Below are 20000 nucleotides of genomic sequence, written 5' to 3'. Positions count from 1 at the left end.
CCTGTAAAATCTGTTCAACAATTTTTTTCCTGAGACATTCTTACCACATGTTCATAGTATCGGACCTATGGTCTCTCAATTTGGATAAGTAGTGGCCCTACCTGGAGTGCTTCTCAGATCTCCTAGCTATGCACTCTATCAAATAATATTATTCCAAAGACTCTTTGGAGGAACCCCTTTTCAGCTGTTTATATTTACGATCATATTCTTTCAGTCATTATATTCCTGACCATAAATAAGGGTAGGTGCAAACACTGAAATGAAGGTAGCTGGCTTGGCTTTTTTTAATAATTTAAATAATATTTTAAAGTAACTGGCACAGTAATAGGCGCAGGAGTGGCTGTGTGGTAAGTAGCTTGCTAACCAACCACATGGTTCCGGGTTCAGTCCCACTGCGTGGCATCTTGGGCAAGTGTCTTCTACTATAGCTTCGGGCCGATCAAAACCTTGTGAGTGGATTTGGTTGGCGGAAACTGAAAGAAGCCCGTCGTATATATGTACGTATGTACGTATGTATGTATATCTGTATGTATGTATGTATGTATGTGTGTGTGTATGTATGTGTATGTATGTGTGTGTGTGTGTGTGTATTTGTGTCTGTTTGTCCCCCCAACATCGCTTGACAACCGATGCTGGTGTGTTTACGTCCCCGTAACTGAGCGGGTCGGCAAAAGAAGACCGATAGAATAAGTACTAGGCTTACAAAGAATAAGTCCTGGGGTCGATTTGCTCGACTAAAGTCGGTGCTCCAGCATGGCAGCAGTCAAATGACTGAAACAAGTAAAAAGGGAGTTCTAACTAGGGCAGATTAACATTGAGAAAACCTGTCAAGCCAAGGGGAATCATAGCCGTGACCGATACCAGTGCTGTCTGACTGGCATTTGTACCAGTGGCACATAAAAAGCACTGTTTGAGTGTTGGGCCTCACAGAGGCAATGATAGGTGACCAAGACCTTTGGTGATATACCGTGCTTAAGAAGACCTGTTAAGTCAAGTGAGGTTGTAGTCATGTCCAATGTTGGTGTCACGTCAGTGGCAGGCATGCTGGTGGCATGTAAAAGGCACCCACTATACTCTTGGAGTGGTTGGCGCTAGGAAAGGCATCCAGCTGTAGAAAGTATGCCAAATCAGATTGGAACATAGTGCAGCTCCCCAGCTTTCCCTTGCCAGCATGGAAAATAGACGTTAAATGAAGACAATGACGACATGTCCATTTATTCAACAAACCATATTAGCGCTCAGTTCAAAACTTATAATATGATAATGAAATAATTGTATACAGTGCTCAGGTGCACCACAACTTGTCAGAAAGTGCATATAAAGTGTATGCAGTAATGTAAAAATGTCTGGAAAGCGAACAATGTATGAGTCAGATACATGCTTGTGTGTGTATGGAGGGGAGAAAATCAGGTGTAGCGTTGGCGAATCTCAGAAAGCATGGAAGTTTTGAAGGATGCAGTGCTCCGACAACTAACAACCGATGCTGGCAGTTTGTTCCATGCTTCAGCAACTCTCAGCGTGAAAAAATGTTTCCTGAAGTCATGGGAACTGTGCTGTTTTCTGACTTTGTAAATATGTCCACGGGTGTTAGATGGGTGGAGTTTGAAAAGGTGCTCAGAGTTATTGTTTGTAAGATGGTTGATAACTTATCGTTTATCATTAAAGACAATTTGGTTGATGGATCTCGGCGTTCAGCTAGTCGGAAAGTTTCGTCCGAAAATGAAAAAAATAAGAAATTGACAAGAATGGAACCACGAGCAATGAGTACACCAACTCATAAAAGAAAAGCATCTACCTTAAAAAAAGGTATTTTTCTTAACATTCATTTTCTTCACTACTTAAGACAAGACTCTTTTGAATAAAATATTGAACTTCTGACTTAACCCTTTAGTGTTTAAACTGGCCAAATCCGGCCCAATATATTCTACATGTTTTATATTCAAACTGGCGATGTCTAGCCTCTCACACCTAACCTACAATGCCATTCTAAAAATAAGTAATCACATCATTGAAATCTCAAAGCTGTAAGATAATCCAGGATTAATTCAAAACAATTTGAGTGAAAAAGTATTACATTTAACAGAGTAATCTGAACACTAAAGGGTTAAAGATTGTATATTCACATAATTCCAGTAGGATTGTACCATAACTTAAATACAAAATGGATGCGCAATGGCCCAGTGGTTAGGGCAGCGGACTCGCGGTCGTAGGATCGCGGTTTCGATTCCCAGACCGGGCATTGTGAGTGTTTATTGAGCGAAAACACCTAAAGCTCCATGAGGCTCCAGCAGGGGATGGTGGTGATCCCTGCTGTACTCTTTCACCACAACTTTCTCTCACTCTTACTTCCTGTTTCTGTTGTACCTTGTATTTCAAAGGGCCGGCCTTGTCACTCTGTGTGTCACGCTGAATGTCCCCGAGAACTACGTTAAGGGTGCACGTGTCTGTGGAGTGCTCAGCCACTTACACGTTAATTTCACGAGCAGGCTGTTCCGTTGATTTGGATCAACCGGAACCCTCGTTGTCGTAACCGACGGAGTGCTTCCATCCAAATACAAAATACATGCCTCTACTGTTCTCTGTCAATCATTCTCCATTGTCATTATCGCCGACAGCTGTCGTTATATTTGTTTTTGGTTGTTTCAAGTTGTATTCTTACTACTTGATGCAATCACTCTGTCTGTCTGTCTGTCTGTCTGTCTCTCTCTCTCTCTCTCTCTCTCTCTCTCTCTTATTCTCTTTCTGGTTTTTTCAAAGACTTATTGAACTTAAGAATCATGTGATATTGGGGTCACCAATTATATCAGTGGTGCCTTTTTTTGATAAATATTTAAAAAGAATGGAAGATTAGTAGTGGGTGAGAAGTTCAATCTAAGTAGTAGTAGTAGTAGTTGTGGTGGTGGTTGTAGTTGTAGTAGTAGTAGTGTTGCTACAACAGCAAAACATTTGACTCAGTAGGTTCATTAGTCAGAGACTTGTATTAGTAGTATTTCAGATGAAATATAGATTGATGAGTTACACAAGAAAGTGATGTGTATTAAATATAAAAAATAATTTTTACCATTTTTTTCAGATTCTGATGGCAGCATCTGCCATATTGGAGCTGCTATTGCATCTCCCAAACATAATTATGAAGACACCACAAACCGACGGGCTAAAAAAGGTAAACCTTTAATATAAAAATTACTTACATAAATAAATACATACATACATACATACATACAACATACATACATACATACATACATACACACACACACACACACATACATACATACATACTCTTTTTCTCTCTTTTTTACTTGTTTCAGTCATTTGACTGCGGCCATGCTGGAGCATCGTCTTTAGTCAAGCAAATCGACCCCGGGACTTATTCTTTGTAAGCCCAGTACTTATTCTATCGGTCTCTTTTGCCGAACCGCTAAGTGACGGGGACGTAAACACACCAGCATCGGTTGTCAAGCAATGCTAGGGGGACAAACACAGACACACAAACATACATATATATATATACACATATATACGACAGGCTTCTTTCAGTTTCCATCTACCAAATCCACTCACAAGGCTTCGGTCGGCCCGGGGCTATAGCAGAAGACACTTGCCCAAGATGCCACGCAGTGGGACTGAACCCAGAACCATGTGGTTGGTTAGCAAGCTACTTACCACACAGCCACTCCACATACGTACATACAAACATATATACATATGCAAAGACACACACACACTGTGTGTGTACATAGATCCCACCAGACAACATATTGTTTCCTGTTTTATCTGCATCCCCACCTGCCCCTATCGTGTTGTAAAGAGATAGTTACCCAACCATCAGCATCACTACCAGTGTTCCTGATTATAACACTTGTGCTCCATTTTCCCCATGTATTGCATTAAAAACTTAAATCTGTCTTAGCTAATATCATTGGAGTTATCATCCTTACCTGTTGGTTTTGGATTTCAAATATTCCTAGAAAGAATTTTTGATACTTAATTTGAGTATCCTTACCTGTTGGTTTTGGATTTCAAATATTCCTAGAAAGAATTTTTGATACTTAATTTGAGTATCCTTACCTGTTGGTTTTGGATTTCAAATATTCCTAGAAAGAATTTTTGATACTTAATTTGAGTATCCTTACCTGTTGGTTTTGGATTTCAAATATTCCTAGAAAGAATTTTTGATACTTAATTTGAGTATCCTTACCTGTTGGTTTTGGATTTCAATATTCCTAGAAAGAATTTTTGATACTTAATTCGAGTATCCTTACTGTTGTTTTTGGATTTCAAATATTCCTAGAAAGAATTTTTGATACTTAATTGAGTATCCTTACCTGTTGGTTTTGGATTTCAAATATTCCTAGAAAGAATTTTTGATACTTAATTTGAGTATCCTTACCTGTTGGTTTTGGATTTCAAATATTCCTAGAAAGAATTTTTGATACTTAATTTGAGTATCCTTACCTGTTGGTTTTGGATTTCAAATATTCCTAGAAAGAATTTTTGATACTTAATTCGAGTATCCTTACCTGTTGTTTTTGGATTTCAAATATTCCTAGAAAGAATTTTTGATACTTAATTTGAGTATCCTTACCTGTTGGTTTTGGATTTCAAATATTCCTAGAAAGAATTTTTGATACTTAATTTGAGTATCCTTACCTGTTGGTTTTGGATTTCAAATATTCCTAGAAAGAATTTTTGATACTTAATTTGAGTATCCTTACCTGTTGGTTTTGGATTTCAAATATTCCTAGAAAGAATTTTTGATACTTAATTTGAGTATCCTTACCTGTTGGTTTTGGATTTCAAATATTCCCAGAAAGAATTTTTGATACTTAATTTGAGTATCCTTACCTGTTGGTTTTGGATTTCAAATATTCCTAGAAAGAATTTTTGATACTCTTCCAGAGTAACACCAGCTAATCAAAGTTTTTCAGTTCACTCTGTTATATGGAACTCTACTATATGTATGTTTAGTATGCAGTATACTTTCCTGAGATGTTTTCCTTCAGCGCTGTTGTTGATATTTATCATTAACATTATTTCTTTGCCTCTGTTTCTTTATATACTGATCAACTCAAAGTGTAACTGACTGAGGTGAATATGCTTGAATATGTTGCTTTTTGTTCCTGAAATTATCACCATATACTGATGCATCTCCTCCCTTTTGATTACATTGGATTCAATGCATCACACGATGTAATACGATTTTTGTCCTTGTGTAGCAACTCTTATTTCCTATTTGCTTACCCTAAGAAAATATGAAAAATGGCTAATATTTCTTTCAAATTTTGCTTTTGTTACATTTATTCAAACCCCAAGGAATCCCTCTCAACACATGGCTATCATGCTCCCCCACTACTCCTACTCATAACAACATTGATGTCCAGGTCACAAAAGCAAAGTTTGAAGGGAATAGTAGTCATTTCCTTTGATTTTTAGATAGAAGCAAATAGGAAATAAATAACACTTACTGACCAGTGACAAAAAGAAAAAAATTAAAATTTTGTTACACAGTGTTATTATCCCCTACATGTAGGTAGTTTTGTGTTTAGTCTGAAAGACAAAAGAGAAAAAAACCCCACTTATTTTCTTTTATTTCTTTTTCTCTTTTCCCTACTCCATCTTCCTCTAAGACTTCTATATTTGTATTTTGATTAATTTCAGAACTCTTTGAAGTTGTGAAGGGACCAGTTCCAAAGAAGTCGCTTTTCAATGCAATGAATTTCTTGCTCACTTACACTGAAAAATCTCCTGAACAAAAGTTAATCGACAAGAAATTACTTCATGAATTCTCATCTGAAAGTTCAACCAATTTGTCTAATTCTGACTTAGGAGGTGATACCATTAGCATTCTTCTCATAACTATCTCTTAGTTAATTTCTAGTTAGTACAAAAACCTCTCCCTCACCAACAAAAACTGCACTGTTGTTGTTTAGCCCCAAGTTAGTCGTGGTCAAGCAAACCTATGGTTAAAAGGATTCCAGCACTGACAATCCCATTTTCTTTCAGACATTTGGCTGTTGTTTTTTGCTGTGAGTTGGGTGACCACATAGAGGTCACTTAAAAGTTCATCAATTCTTCAATTATGGCAACTAATGATTTTCAAATCTGTCATACAGCAATCAAATCTTGATATATTATTTTCAACTGTTGTGTGAAATATTGCTGCAAAATTGCTGAATTCTACTGCATTAAATTACAGGGTGATTCAAAAGTCACCATACATTGGAAAAATTTGTTTTTTTTATAAGAAACAGTTAAATTAAAAAAACTGTTTCTTATAAAAAAAATAAGTTGTTCTTATGTATGGCGACTTTTGAATCTCCCTGTATAATGGACAAAAATCAAATGGCAGTGATGATAATTATAACATAGATCTAATAAAAGTTCTAAAGAACATTAATTAAGAATGCAGCAAACCAATATCATTTTGGTATGTTGTCAATGTAGAAAGGTTGAAAAATATTGCCAGAATTATAACACATCAAAGTTCACTGTTAAGATACAGGTCTAGACTTAGAATTATTGAACCGTTTGATAGCTCAACAATTGATTTCTCCAGTGGTAATAAAACTGATACTGTTAACAAACTAAAATATGTTGTTTAGCCCCAGGCCATCTCTGAATGAGCAGACTTACAATGGGAGGCATGCTTGTCATGAGACATTTTTTTCCTGACCATGTATATCTAGGGCTATATTATCAAATGTGACTGAGATATGTCCTTTTGAGATGTCATAGAGGCTCCTGTACAGGGTTTATACTGGGGCATGTTTTCAGAAGATAGGATGAACATACTTCATATATATTTGTGAGTTGCTGCTAAATATTTGAATAATTACAATCAAATCATGCATTCATTCTATCACAGATGTTGTGGTTACCATTGTGGAAGTGTGTAATTCCAATTGCTGCCAAAAATTTATCGCTCTGCTTCTCTACTATTTCAGAGATTTTTCTCTCAGTGATAGCTTTATTTGAATTATAAGTAAAAGCAGGTGATTGAATTTGATATTTGCATTCAGATAAAATGCACCATACGAATGTGGTCACTGCCAGTGATGCCTGACTGGCCCTTGTGCTTCTGGCACGTAAAAGCCCCCACTACACTCTTGGCATTAGGAAGGGCATCCAGTTGTAGAAACCTTGCCAGGTCAGATTGGAGCCTGGTGTAGCCTTCTGGTTTGCCAGTCCTCAGTCAAACCGTCCAACCCATGCCACCATAGAAAGCAGACATTAAACAATGATGATGATGATGATGATAAGTCCCCAAAAATAAAATTAATACTTTTTTTGCAGTTGAACCTAAAGTTCCCTTCGATAAAAACCATTTACGGATCCAACTTGAAACAGGTGGAGGACAAGTTTTTAGTTCCTGGCACAAAGATGTAAGTTTACTCATATTAATATATAAAATTATTCTTATATTTATTTTTTCACATTAGTATGAGTTGAGTTATTTGTAAAACTCATGCATTAGGGTGATTCTTTGCAGTAGTATACCTTTTCTAATGTCCCCTGTATGTTTATAAGGTGACAATAGTAATTTATTTTCCCATAGTCTGTTTTGTCTAATGGTATGTTTCTTAAAGTTTCAAGTGCTCATAATTTCAGCTGACTGTTTAATGATCTATACTTATAGTTGTTAATAATTGTTTTGAGCTTGTAGACAAATTCTGTTATCTAAATGAGATGTAATCACTGAAAAAACGTCAATGTACATAGGCGCAGGAGTGGCTGTGTGGTAAGTAGCTTGCTAAACAACCACATGGTTCCGGGTTCAGTCCCACTGTGTGGCATCTTGGGCAAGTGTCTTCTGCTATAGCCCCGGGCCGACCAATGCCTTGTGAGTGGATTTGGTAGACGGAAACTGAAAGAAGCCTGTCGTATATATGTATATATATATGTATGTTTGTGTGTCTGTGTTTGTCCCTCTAGCATTGCTTGACAACCGATGCTGGTTGAATAAGTACTGGGCTTACAAAGAATAAGTCCCGGGGTTGATTTGCTCGACTAAAGGCGGTGCTCTAGCATGGCCGCAGTCAAATGACTGAAACAAGTAAAAGAGTACAAAATATGTTAATGAAATGTAGTAGCTCATACTTGCCTAAGAAGATGGATGACAATAAAAGATTGTTGACCAGCAAAGTGTATTTAATTCTATATTCAAAGAAGTAGGTTTAACCTGTATGGTGTATAGTGAAGGCAAAAGTCTGAGAGATGCTGGCGGTTAATGCTTATTATTTTTGCCCATGTAGAATAAGTTTAGAAATTGGTAAGGTTTTAGTAACATATGTTGTTAGATACAAAAATAACAGTTCTAATTTTTTTTAGGTATTTGACGTATGAGCTAGGTAACATGAAAAAAACATAACCTAAACAGAAGAAGGATTAAAAATGTCTTAGACTAAAAGAACCCAATCCTAGATTTTATAAAAGAATGGATCAGACATAAAGTCAATAGGATGGAGGTTATTTTGTAGTCTTTTATTATCCATGTTAATTTGGGAAAAATTGTCACCATTTTAATTAAGGTTGATTTTATTGTGTAAAACTTGATGTGGTTTGTATAATAGAAATTGTGTAATTTGACATTTTAATTTAATTCATTTACTCTCTTTTACTCTTTTACTTGTTTCAGTCATTTGACTGCGGCCATGCTGGAGCACCGCCTTTAGTCGAGCAAATCGACCCCGGGACTTATTCTTTGTAAACCCAGTACTTATTCTATCGGTCTCTTTTGCCGAACCGCTAAGTGACGGGGACGTAAACACACCAGCATCGGTTGTCAAGCAATGCTAGGGGGACAAACACAGACACACAAACACACACATGCATATATATACATACATATATATATACATATATACGACAGGCTTCTTTCAGTTTCCGTCTACCAAATCCACTCACAAGGCATTGGTCGGCCCGAGGCTATAGCAGAAGACACTTGCCCAAGATGCCACGCAGTGGGACTGAACCCGGAACCATGTGGTTGGTTAGCAAGCTACTTACCACACAGCCACTCCTGCACTTATCTTTTTTATATATTTTTCATTTAAGTGCACTAACCTCATGCAATGATTTCATCTCACTCCAAAGGAATCCAAAGAAAATTAATAAACTATACATTTTTTTATACTGGATAATGAATATTTTAAAATGCATATAGAAGCTCATATTTTCTCTTTTTTTGCTTATTTATTCTATGTTATTATAAAGAAATTTTCTTTAATTTCCAGTTTCTGTCTCCACATAAAACAAGTTTTGTTGTGTCCAATACTTACCAGAGAACTGTCAAATACCTTCAAGGACTTGCAGCTGGTATTCCTTGTGTATCTCATTTGTGGGTGAGAGATTGTTGTAAGCAGGTAAGTCCTTTCTAGAATTGCAGATATTATGCACAACATTTTTGTAATGAGAGGTAAATGCTATTAGGATAAAATACACTAAATTATTGCTTTTCATTTCCTGGAATAAGTTACAGTTAAATATTCAATTTTCTAAGCTGGGAAGGGTCTATAGTTGGATGATATTGAATTAAGTATTTTGTTTTTAATTTAGCTGAGGAAAGAAAATTTTGTATTTTTTGGCACTTGTGCCCCATGCTAGTAGGGTACTAAGAGCACCATCTGAGCGTGATCGTTGTCAGAGTGGCTAACTGGCTTCCGTGCTGGTGGCATGTAGGAGGCATCATTCGAGTGGGATCATTACCAGCATCGCCTTACTGGCACCTGTGCCGTTGGCATGTGTAAAAAAAAAAAGAAAAAAAAATTCAAGCGTGGCCGTTGCCAGTGCCGCCTGACTGGCCCCCGTGCCGGTGGCACGTAAAAGCACCCACTACACTCTCGGAGTGGTTGGCGTTAGGAAGGGCATCCAGCTGTAGAAACTCTGCCAGATCAAGACTGGAGCCTGGTGCAGCCATCTGGTCCGCCAGCCCACAGTCAAACTGTTCAACCCATGCTAGCATGGAAAGCGGATGTTAAATGATGATGATGATGATGTAACTCTATTATGAATGTGACTCTGTTATAGATTGATTTTTTAAAGGTTTTTGTTCATATTTTCTGGCAGATAAGCAGTGTTAGCAATTAAGCACCTTAACCAACTATATAATATAAAAACTTGCAAAACAAAGCAAATCATTATGAATGTGTTAAGCATTATATCTCCAGGTTTTATTTCAAATATTATTCAACAGTTACAGACAGAACATATAATTAATGGCAATGTTTGTTGAAGGAAAAGTGAATGGTTAATAGCAAAAGAATTAATGACAAAATACTAAAATATGGATTTTTTTCTGTTTCTTTGGTTGATTCAATGATAAATTTGCAAAATTTTATTGTTTGATTATTTTCTTTTTCAGGGAACATTTTTAGATTATAAATCATACCTATTACAGGCTGGCATAAGTATTACAAAAAAGACTCTTATGGAAAGGTTAGTTCGTTTATTTCACTAAATTATTATTGTCTACTACTGGGATTTTTATATTTACTGTTTCCCCTCCTTTCATTTCTTATTTCTTTACTGCCCACAAGGGGCTACACGCAGATGGGACAAACAAGGACAGACAAAAAGGATTAAGTCGATTATATCGACCCCAGTGCATAACTGGTACTTATTTAATTGACCTCGAAAGGATGAAAGGCAAAGTCAACCTTGGCGGAATTTGAACTCAGAACGTAGCGACAGACGAAATACTGCTAAGCATGTCGCCTGATGTGCTAATGATTCTGCCAGCTCGCTTGCCTTTCATTTCTGGCCTTGTGTCTATGTTAGAAATCATTGTCACTGTTACCACCTCCACCATCACCACTATCACCATCAACATTAAGGGCAAATTATTAACAGGAGTCTTAAGGCGGTATATTTCTTTTCTCTTTCTTTCTCATTTATGCATTCATTCTATCATTGACTGCTTATCATATTACAAAGAAAGTCAACTGTACACATACTGAACATTTTAAACCTATTTAAACCTATTTTTAAACCTATATGGTGCTATTAAGTTAGATATAGCCTGGATCAATCTTTGGTCAAAACATATCTAACTTTATCTAAGTCTAAGTTTATATAGCCATATGACTCTTAAGACACTAATTTATTCATATGTAAAATTAGATACGCTTAAATTCAAATTGTCTCCAATATAAAATTTTGAAAAATCACAGAAGGAAGTCAACAAATTAAACACATAAAATTAGGGAAGAATTATATTTAACCCGTTTACTGCAGAAATCTGACATATCTGCTCAAAATGCCATTGCACTTAACTGCAGAAAGCTGTTTTATATACCAGTCTATCTTTTGTTAAGGAATGTCATATTTAAAACTATTTTTTGTTGAGATATATCAAATTTATTGAGGCAACATGACTTGTTGCAGAAAATACCAATTCTATTTTTTGGCAGATATTGAACATAATTATAGGGATAATTATGAAATTTAATTTCACAGTTAGAAGGCTAAAAAATTTGGTTCCTTCAAGCTATATCATTCTCTTTCTCTCACTCTTCATTTCAATCTCAGTCTGTTTGTGTGTGTGTATATATATATATATATATTATATATATATATTTATAAATGAGGGTGAAAAATTTAATATTAATTAAATATACCATCAATTTAACACCAAGTGGCTTAGCACATAAAAACCAGGGATACAATACAAATTTATAGATAAATATGAGAGAGAGACCACAATGTGGTCTACTCTAGTGCTAAAAATAGATCTATTTTTAGCACTAGAATAGACCACATAGTGGTCTCTCTCTCATATTATATATATATATATATATATATATATATATATATATATAGTATTAATATGGAGAATGAAGAATTTGAACAATCAAACTCTATGTTTATTTCCAGTTAGCTTCTTCATAATAATTGTCTGACACTTGTTTCGATTGTACAAACACTGCTGTAGCTATTGCTGAATTTTACCCAAACAATCAGTTGACAAAAATAGTTCATTGTTGAAAGGTCATCATTTACTTCTACCAAGCGTAATTCAATCTAATAACAGAAGACAATTTCTCTTTAATCAATGTCATATTTGTATACCCTGAAGGGATCATACTAATAATGCATAAATCACTGCATATAAATATGCAATGGGTACGATTGAAACGTGTGTTGGACAATTATTATGAATAAGCTAACTGGAAATAAACATAAAGTTTGAATGTTCAAATTCTTCATTCTCCTTATTATCAATACTGTACCTTACACTCTAAGTAGCCAAGAAATAAACTGTAGCTTCAGATGGGAGTTAAATGAAGTTTACCATAAAACACACCATCTGAAGGAGCCAGCCTTGGCATTTTCATCATCATCATCATCATCATCATTTAGCGTCCGTTTTCCATGCTAGCATGGGTTGGACGGTTTAACTGGGGTCTGTGAAGCCAGAAGGCTTCATCAGGCCCAGTTAGATTTGGCAGTGTTTCTACGGCTGGATGCCCTTCCTAACGCCATTCGGTATCTACCTGGATATTATATCCCTCCTCTTACTACAGGCTGGGTGAAAAGTAAGTTGGCATAAAAAATTGGTAATAAGATCCATATTCCTTTTACAAATTTATTGAAACAAATGACACATGTTCTTTATTACCTGAGAAAATGAAAGTAAATCTTCATATTTTAACATGAGCACTGGTGGCATCAACCAGTTTCCTCAAATGGTCAGGGATGGAATGAACAACATTCTAAAGACATCTGGGATATCATTGAGAACCTCCTGAATCTGTGTCTCCAAAACCTCCTGTGTGCAAGGTTTTGTCTTGTACACCTCTTCTTTTGTGTAACCTCACAGGTAAAAATCACACAGAATGAGATCTGGACTTTTTGGAGACCATTCCACATTCCATTTTGCAGTCAAAGTCTTCAGGTTTTAGTCCCTGCACATAATGGGGTTTCCATGGACGAAAATTTAATTCTTTACACAACACCATACGTATTGTGTGTCTTGTTAGTCCACTTTGTCCAGCTGCTTGACGTTTTGATATTTGTGGGCTGTGATTAAACATTTTCTGCACTGTTGCCACGTTCTCCACTGATCGGGATGTGGTTGGATGGCCACTTCTTGCATCGTTCACAGAGCCTTTGGTCATCAGTTTTGCATGACAAGTTTTTATTGTCTCCAGATGTAATGTTGCTTGCTTACCTTTCCATGCACACCATCATCTCTGAACCAAAACAATGGAATTCCATACTTCATAGTGTGCTTGCTATCTTAGCTCACTCCTGAACAATCAAGCGACCAACCATCTGGAAAATATGACAGTAAGAAAATAAGAAATCCCCATTAGTGTTGTCTGTTTAAAAAATGTTTTAATCATGGCTTCAGTGATACTAAAAATTCAATAAGCAATTATTAATGCCTCGTTACTTTCCACCACCTTGTTGAGTTTTCATAAGTTGAGGTTTCATATTATTTCTTTTTTTTTTGTTCAGCAAAATGAAAGCAAAATGTTTGGAAGACTTTGAAATCTTAGTAACTTCAAGTCAAAATGAATTTGTCAATATTTGGTCTGAGATTCTTACAATTGCAGGCTGTAGAATTATAAAGAAATTTAGAAAAACTAAAGGTTTGTTTGTAATTTTTGTTATCATTTATTTTTTACATTTTCTTACAAATTTGCTGTGTTTGCAAATTCAGGCATTTGCCTGATTTCCTCCTGTCTCTTCATCTTCTCTATAAGAGCAGAATCTATTTGCCCAACTCAGCAGACTAAATATGGCTAACCACAAAGGAGGGGGTTGTTACTCTGGATTTTTATGTTCTGAGATTTAATAATACATTTTTAGAGAGTTACTTCCTTATATAAACCGAGCGAAAATGCATTAAAAATACGGAAAAATTATGGTAAATTTTTTTTTAAATCGTAGACTCATCGTAGACGCGCGCTAATACCCAGAAGGGCTCGATATGAATCACGTCTATAAGATACCCGCTTTTGGTTAAACTGCACTGCAAAATGTGGGAGTAGTTAGGAATCTAAATCGTAGGAGACAGACACACAACCTTACTTTTATATATGAAGATATATATATAATTGCAGCGTGGAAGGTGTTTATAAGCCATTTAAGAAACACACAAAAACCGTTAGATTCACTTCAACATTTAAATTTAATTTGTCAAAATATTTTCGTCGCTTTGAGACTGCGACCTGTTCACTGACAAAACTATGTGCTGCATCTCATATAAATAATATAAATATATATATAAATATATCTCATATAAATAATATATATATATATATATTGTTATATTTCGGAATGGTCATATTGCCAGTTTAGCCAATAAAAACACACGCACTATATATTTGGTGTTATTTTGCTTCAGTGATATTTATTTTTTACATTAATCTTAATCTTATTTCGGCCAAAGTTCTTTCGTCACACTCCTGTGACCGCATCAGTGGTCCTTTGTTTTCTTCTCACTTACTTGTGTCTCTCCTTACTAACCGTCAGCCATTTTGTATTTCTATTGTATGTCTTCATTTGCGCATGCTTATATCTCTATGTGCGTCTATGTTTATTTAGTGTGTGTGTGGGGGGGATGCCTGTAATATTTGTATCTTCTGGTTATATACATTCTTGTAATTTGTATTTTGTTTTTGTTGTTGTTGCTTTTGTTCTAATGATGATGTGGACAATTGTTCTGGGACCTCAGAAACGTACTGCAAGGAATTTCCAAGCCTGGAACAATGATATCCCGGCACTGTATGGACTTCACAAGGACCATAAAGGTTTTACTGACCCTATAGCAGGACCACCAACAAGACCAGTCTGTGGAGCGAATATCGCTAGCAATTACAGAATCTCCTACTTCCTCTCAATGATCATACGCCCTATAATCAGGATGTCACCTGATGTGTGTGACAGCACAGAAGATCTCCTAAGCAGGATCAGTGACTGTAACAAAACTTGTGACTTGACAGGATGTATAGTAGGTAGCATGGATGTGGTATCCCTATACCCATCGATTGACGTAGATTTTGCAGTGGAGAAGTGCGTGGAGATGATCAATGAGAGCCAGGTGGAGTTCTGTAATGTCGACACAGATGAACTGGGCCTCCTACTTAGACTGACATATAATAGTGAATACTTAGATAAACATAATCTTAGTAGTTTCTGCCCCAGTAGATGTTTAAGAGGTAGACCGCCTACAATTACTTCTATGGCTAGGAAGACACATATAGAAAGATGGCGCGGATGGACCAGAGCCATACGGAGCCCCACAAATGTCCATCAGGTAAAGAAAATGATCGCACATGCACTAGGAGCTAGTATAAGAGTTACCCTAAAAGGCCACACATTTAAATTTAATAATAAAATATATGCCCAGGACGAGGGGGCAGCCATCGGTGTTAGTATCGCTGGTGATGTGGCCAACCTCTTCATGGTATGGTGGGACAGAAGGCTTAAAGAATGCCTACTGCAGAAATCCATACTCGTAAACATGTACTCTCGTTATGTTGATGATATCAATATAGTAGTAAAGGCACCCCCACAAGAGAGTAATGTTGATATAGTAATAGAAACTAATACTATGGAGAGCATCCAGCAAATAGCTAACTCCATCCACCAGAGTATTAAGGTCACAATAGACTACCCCACTAAACACCCCAACCATAGACTACCAGTACTAGACACTGAACTCTGGCTAGAAATTGTGAAAAATAAAACCCAAATCCTTCATTCATACTATGCAAAACCTATGGCCTCAAAATACCTGATCCACCGGAACTCAGCCATTGCGGGCAATGCCAAATTCAATATTTTGATGGCAGACCTCGTCAGAATAATGAGAAATGTGTCACGCATGTGCGAGCCTACAGAATTAAAGAGACACATACAGTATTTCATTCACCGCATGCAGTTCTCAGGTTACAGCCATAAAGAAAGGGTCAGAGTATACAAAGGAGCCATGAAGAAATTTGATAATATATTATGTAATGATAGGAATGGGATTTGCCCACTCTATAGGAACAAGTCATGGAACACTATAGAAAGGACAAAAAAGAAAATAGGGAAGGCCAACTCTTGGTATGATAGCCATAAATACCAGAATGTCATGTTCGTGACACCACCCCTGGAGGTGAACTGGCGTACCGCTTTAGAAGGACCCTAGATAAACTTAAACTAAGAATTAAGGTTGTTGAAAAGCCAGGCAACCCTATCAGATCTATAATTGGTAGAAGCTATCCTTTTAGTAGAACTCTCTGTACGGATAACTATTGCACTGTATGTAGATTTAGCCCACAAACAAACTGTAAAGCCAGAAATGTGGTCTATAGTATAAGATGTATAGAGGGACGATGCAGTAACAAGACAGTAACATACGTAGGGGAAACAGCAAGAAGCATTGGTGAGCGGGCGAATGAACATTGGAGACAACTCAAGGAAGGTAAAAGCTCATCGATTCTGTACCAACACGCTGAACAAGAACACGGGGGATCAATCAATAACATAGAGATTAAGATATTGTCCACACATAGAACAGATGCAACAATTAGACAAATTACAGAAGCTACACATATAATAGAAAATAAACCTAGCCTGAATAGAAAACTAGAATGGAGCAATAGTGCACACCACAACATATGACGATAGTGGATCCTGCAAACATAATAAATGCACAGATAATTAAAGAAATAGAAATGAATAACTATATATATGTATATGTGTATATATGTGTGTATGTATATGTGTATATGTGTGTGTATATGTGTATATATATATATGTATATATATATATTATATATATATATATATATATTATATATTTTTTTTTTTTTTCAATTAGATTTATTATTATTATTACTAATATTGTTGTTATACATACATACAAGCATATGTAATGATAATAATGGGTAGATGTAAACACATGAACAAAATTAGAACAAAAGCAACAACAACAAAAACAAAATACAAATTACAAGAATGTATATAACCAGAAGATACAAATATTACAGGCATCCCCCCCACACACACACACTAAAAAACATAGACGCACATAGAGATATAAGCATGCGCAAATGAAGACATACAATAGAAATACAAAATGGCTGACGGTTAGTAAGGAGAGACACAAGTAAGTGAGAAGAAAACAAAGGACCACTGATGCGGTCACAGGAGTGTGACGAAAGAACTTTGGCCGAAATAAGATTAAGATTAATGTAAAAAATAAATATCACTGAAGCAAAATAACACCAAATATATAGTGCGTGTGTTTTTATTGGCTAAACTGGCAATATGACCATTCCGAATATAAACAATATCTGTTTCAACACACGACCTTCACATAAAAAATCTTGCACAACAAATATTTAAACGTATATATATATATATATATATATATATAATATATATATATATATATATATAATATATAACAATTACAGCATGGAAGGTGTTTATAAGCCATTTAAGAAACACACAAAACCGTTAGATTCACTTCAACATTAAATTTAATTTGTCAAAATATTTTTGTCACTTGAGACCGCGACCTGTTCACTGACAAAGCTTCGTGCTGCATCTCTTCATGCAGCACGAAGTTTTGTCAGTGAACAGGTCGCGGTCTCAAAGCGACAAAAATATTTTGACAAATTAAATTTAATTGTTGAAGTGAATCTAACGGTTTTGTGTGTTTCTTAAATGGCTTATAAACACCTTCCACGCTGCAATTGTTTTCGTTCCAGCACACGATCTCAGATCAAGTCACTCGCTATGCAAGTACATCTCCGTAATACATAGATATTTATAACCAAAGTAATGTATGCATATATGTATATATAACCAAACTAATGTGTGTGTGTGTGTAATATATATATATATATATATATATATATATAATATATATATATATAATATATCCCAAATAATATTTCATTTCATATGTTTAGCATCTCATTGTTGATATTTCATGTTTCAGGATCCAATAAATCTGTAGACGCAGTCATCACAGACAGAAGCTGTCCACCGGATATAATTGAACAAGCAGACACTCAACACATTCCTCTATTGTCAACAGAGTGGGTTATACAATGTTTAATTCATGGACAAAAAGTTGCTTTTGACGGTCACGAGAAATTTGCCTATAATTATGAAGAAAATGACTAGACCATATTAAATCATATTTTTCACACAAAATCTTTTATTATTTTTAAAATGATATATAGTTAAGGAAAATATTAAATAGAAGGTATACAATTTTTTTATTCTCTCTACCTAATGTTATTGATGATGATAATCATGTTGGTGGTGATCATGATGATCATAACTCCAAAAGTGAAAAGTTTCTTAACAAGTTGCGCATAGGGCAAGTGTTAGACAGGTCTACTAAAGATGTGTTTAGCAGATTTTGTGGCTCTTGCAAGATCTGCATCTGATTTAGTATAACCATTTGGGTTAGGTGAGGGACAACCAAGTGAAGAGTTACCAGTCATTGTTTCTGCATTGTGTTCCTATCCAAGGTATTTTAGCTTTCAGTAGCTCAGTTCTCCTACCAATGTTCCTTCAAATTTTTAATAGTCAGTGTGTGCAAAAATCTTTATGTTGGTGCAAATTATTTTCTTGTGACAACAATGCATATACTAGGTAACTAGCAATTTATGCACACATTAATTCTGTAATGCACTGATTGCAAAAATATAGGTGCAGGCACGCATGTACATAGCTTAGAAGGAATAATGCTACCATTCACTGCTTTATGCAGTAACAGCACTGTGAAATTATTGATTTTCATCAGCTTGCAGTGCTAACATTCTATAGCAGAGAGAAGTGTATCTATTGTATATGAGTGTCCTATTTAAGGACAAATTGTTTCTCATCTGTTTAATGCAACTCGAATTGAACACCAAACCTATGCATTGTTGGAATTCAGATGGTTTGTACTTCTTGAGTGATTTTTTTCCCTTTTGGACAAGCTCCACAAGAAATTTGCTTAAAATAGAGAAGGTATATTGGGACATCATCTCATTCTCTTGCTCAAATTATGTATTTACCTAAAGTAAGTCCTTAAATTTTTGACATCGAACCTGAACATGAGGTTAGGGGAACATCTGAGAATTAAAAAGGAAAGTTTCCATAATGAATTTAGTGAAAAATAAATTTCCAAAGTGTAATGATTTTTTACTATTTACCAGTAAACAACAGCATTTGTGTGTGTGTGAGTTTCAACAAATGAGTTGCTGGTCATCTAACAGGCAATGTCACCTTAAGACATAGGCACATTGGGTAATTGCTCAGTGGTCAGTATTACAAGTGTAGAGGCCCAATTCTGATCTATGTATGCTGTGGCTTGCTGTTAATAAATAAAGGGTCTAATGCAATGATCTGCATGGGTACCTATAGTGCTGCTAAAAGGTTGTTAGAAAATCATTACTTCATTTAAAAAAAAATTCTTTCCCTTCGTTAATTTCCTTATGAAAAACATATTCCTTAATTATTCAGAAAGGTACTTAGCTCTATACACTGGTTTAGATATAATGACAAAATATTAAGTACTAATAATAGGTTATATTTTTTAGAGATGAATATATCATTTTTTGAATGAACAAAAGCATTGAAATACAAAATGGCATATGACTTAAAAAATCATTTGTAATTTTATAAATGACTCTGTTAAATTAATTTTAAACATGGGTTTATAAGTTTTAAGTTTTAAATATTTGTATTGAACATTACTATGGAATCTGTGATAATTCTGTACTCAGAAGAGTTTCCATTAAACTATTTTTCTATATTTTTACTATATCATGTACATTTTATTTGTAAATAATGAAATAATGATGAAAATTTTTTGCTTTGTTTTATTAGAAAAGTATTTTGATTCATTCAGTTTCTATGGTTCTAATATTTCTGGCTGAGTGGTAAATTGCACCAATAAAAACTATCCTAGTCAGTCTAGCTTGGAATAATTACTGAATGTAAAGGATCAAACAAGGACAGACAAACGGATTAAGTCAATTACATCGACCCAGTGC

The 20000-nt window shown here is 35.4% G+C and overlaps 1 protein-coding gene across 3 annotated transcripts in view; it reads left to right on the top strand.

Moving 5' to 3' along the window:
- LOC115210622 overlaps nucleotides 1-20000 on the top strand; it is a 119130-nt gene that overhangs the window by 79908 nt on the left and 19222 nt on the right. For all 3 annotated transcript variants that reach the window (XM_036502549.1, XM_029779224.2, XM_029779225.2), the window contains 8 exons: nucleotides 1666-1806; nucleotides 3074-3163; nucleotides 5662-5832; nucleotides 7297-7385; nucleotides 9237-9365; nucleotides 10364-10437; nucleotides 13462-13595; nucleotides 17948-18217. In XM_036502549.1, the coding sequence (XP_036358442.1) occupies nucleotides 1666-1806; nucleotides 3074-3163; nucleotides 5662-5832; nucleotides 7297-7385; nucleotides 9237-9365; nucleotides 10364-10437; nucleotides 13462-13595; nucleotides 17948-18135 (1016 nt within the window). In that variant the 3' untranslated portion in view covers nucleotides 18136-18217. The remainder of the gene's footprint in view (nucleotides 1-1665; nucleotides 1807-3073; nucleotides 3164-5661; nucleotides 5833-7296; nucleotides 7386-9236; nucleotides 9366-10363; nucleotides 10438-13461; nucleotides 13596-17947; nucleotides 18218-20000) is intronic.

This window comes from Octopus sinensis, linkage group LG4 (genome assembly GCF_006345805.1).
Source record: "Octopus sinensis linkage group LG4, ASM634580v1, whole genome shotgun sequence".
Lineage (NCBI taxonomy): Eukaryota > Metazoa > Mollusca > Cephalopoda > Octopoda > Octopodidae > Octopus > Octopus sinensis.
The sequence above is the reverse complement of the archived record's forward strand: the minus strand, read 5'-3'. Positions and strand labels throughout refer to the sequence as shown.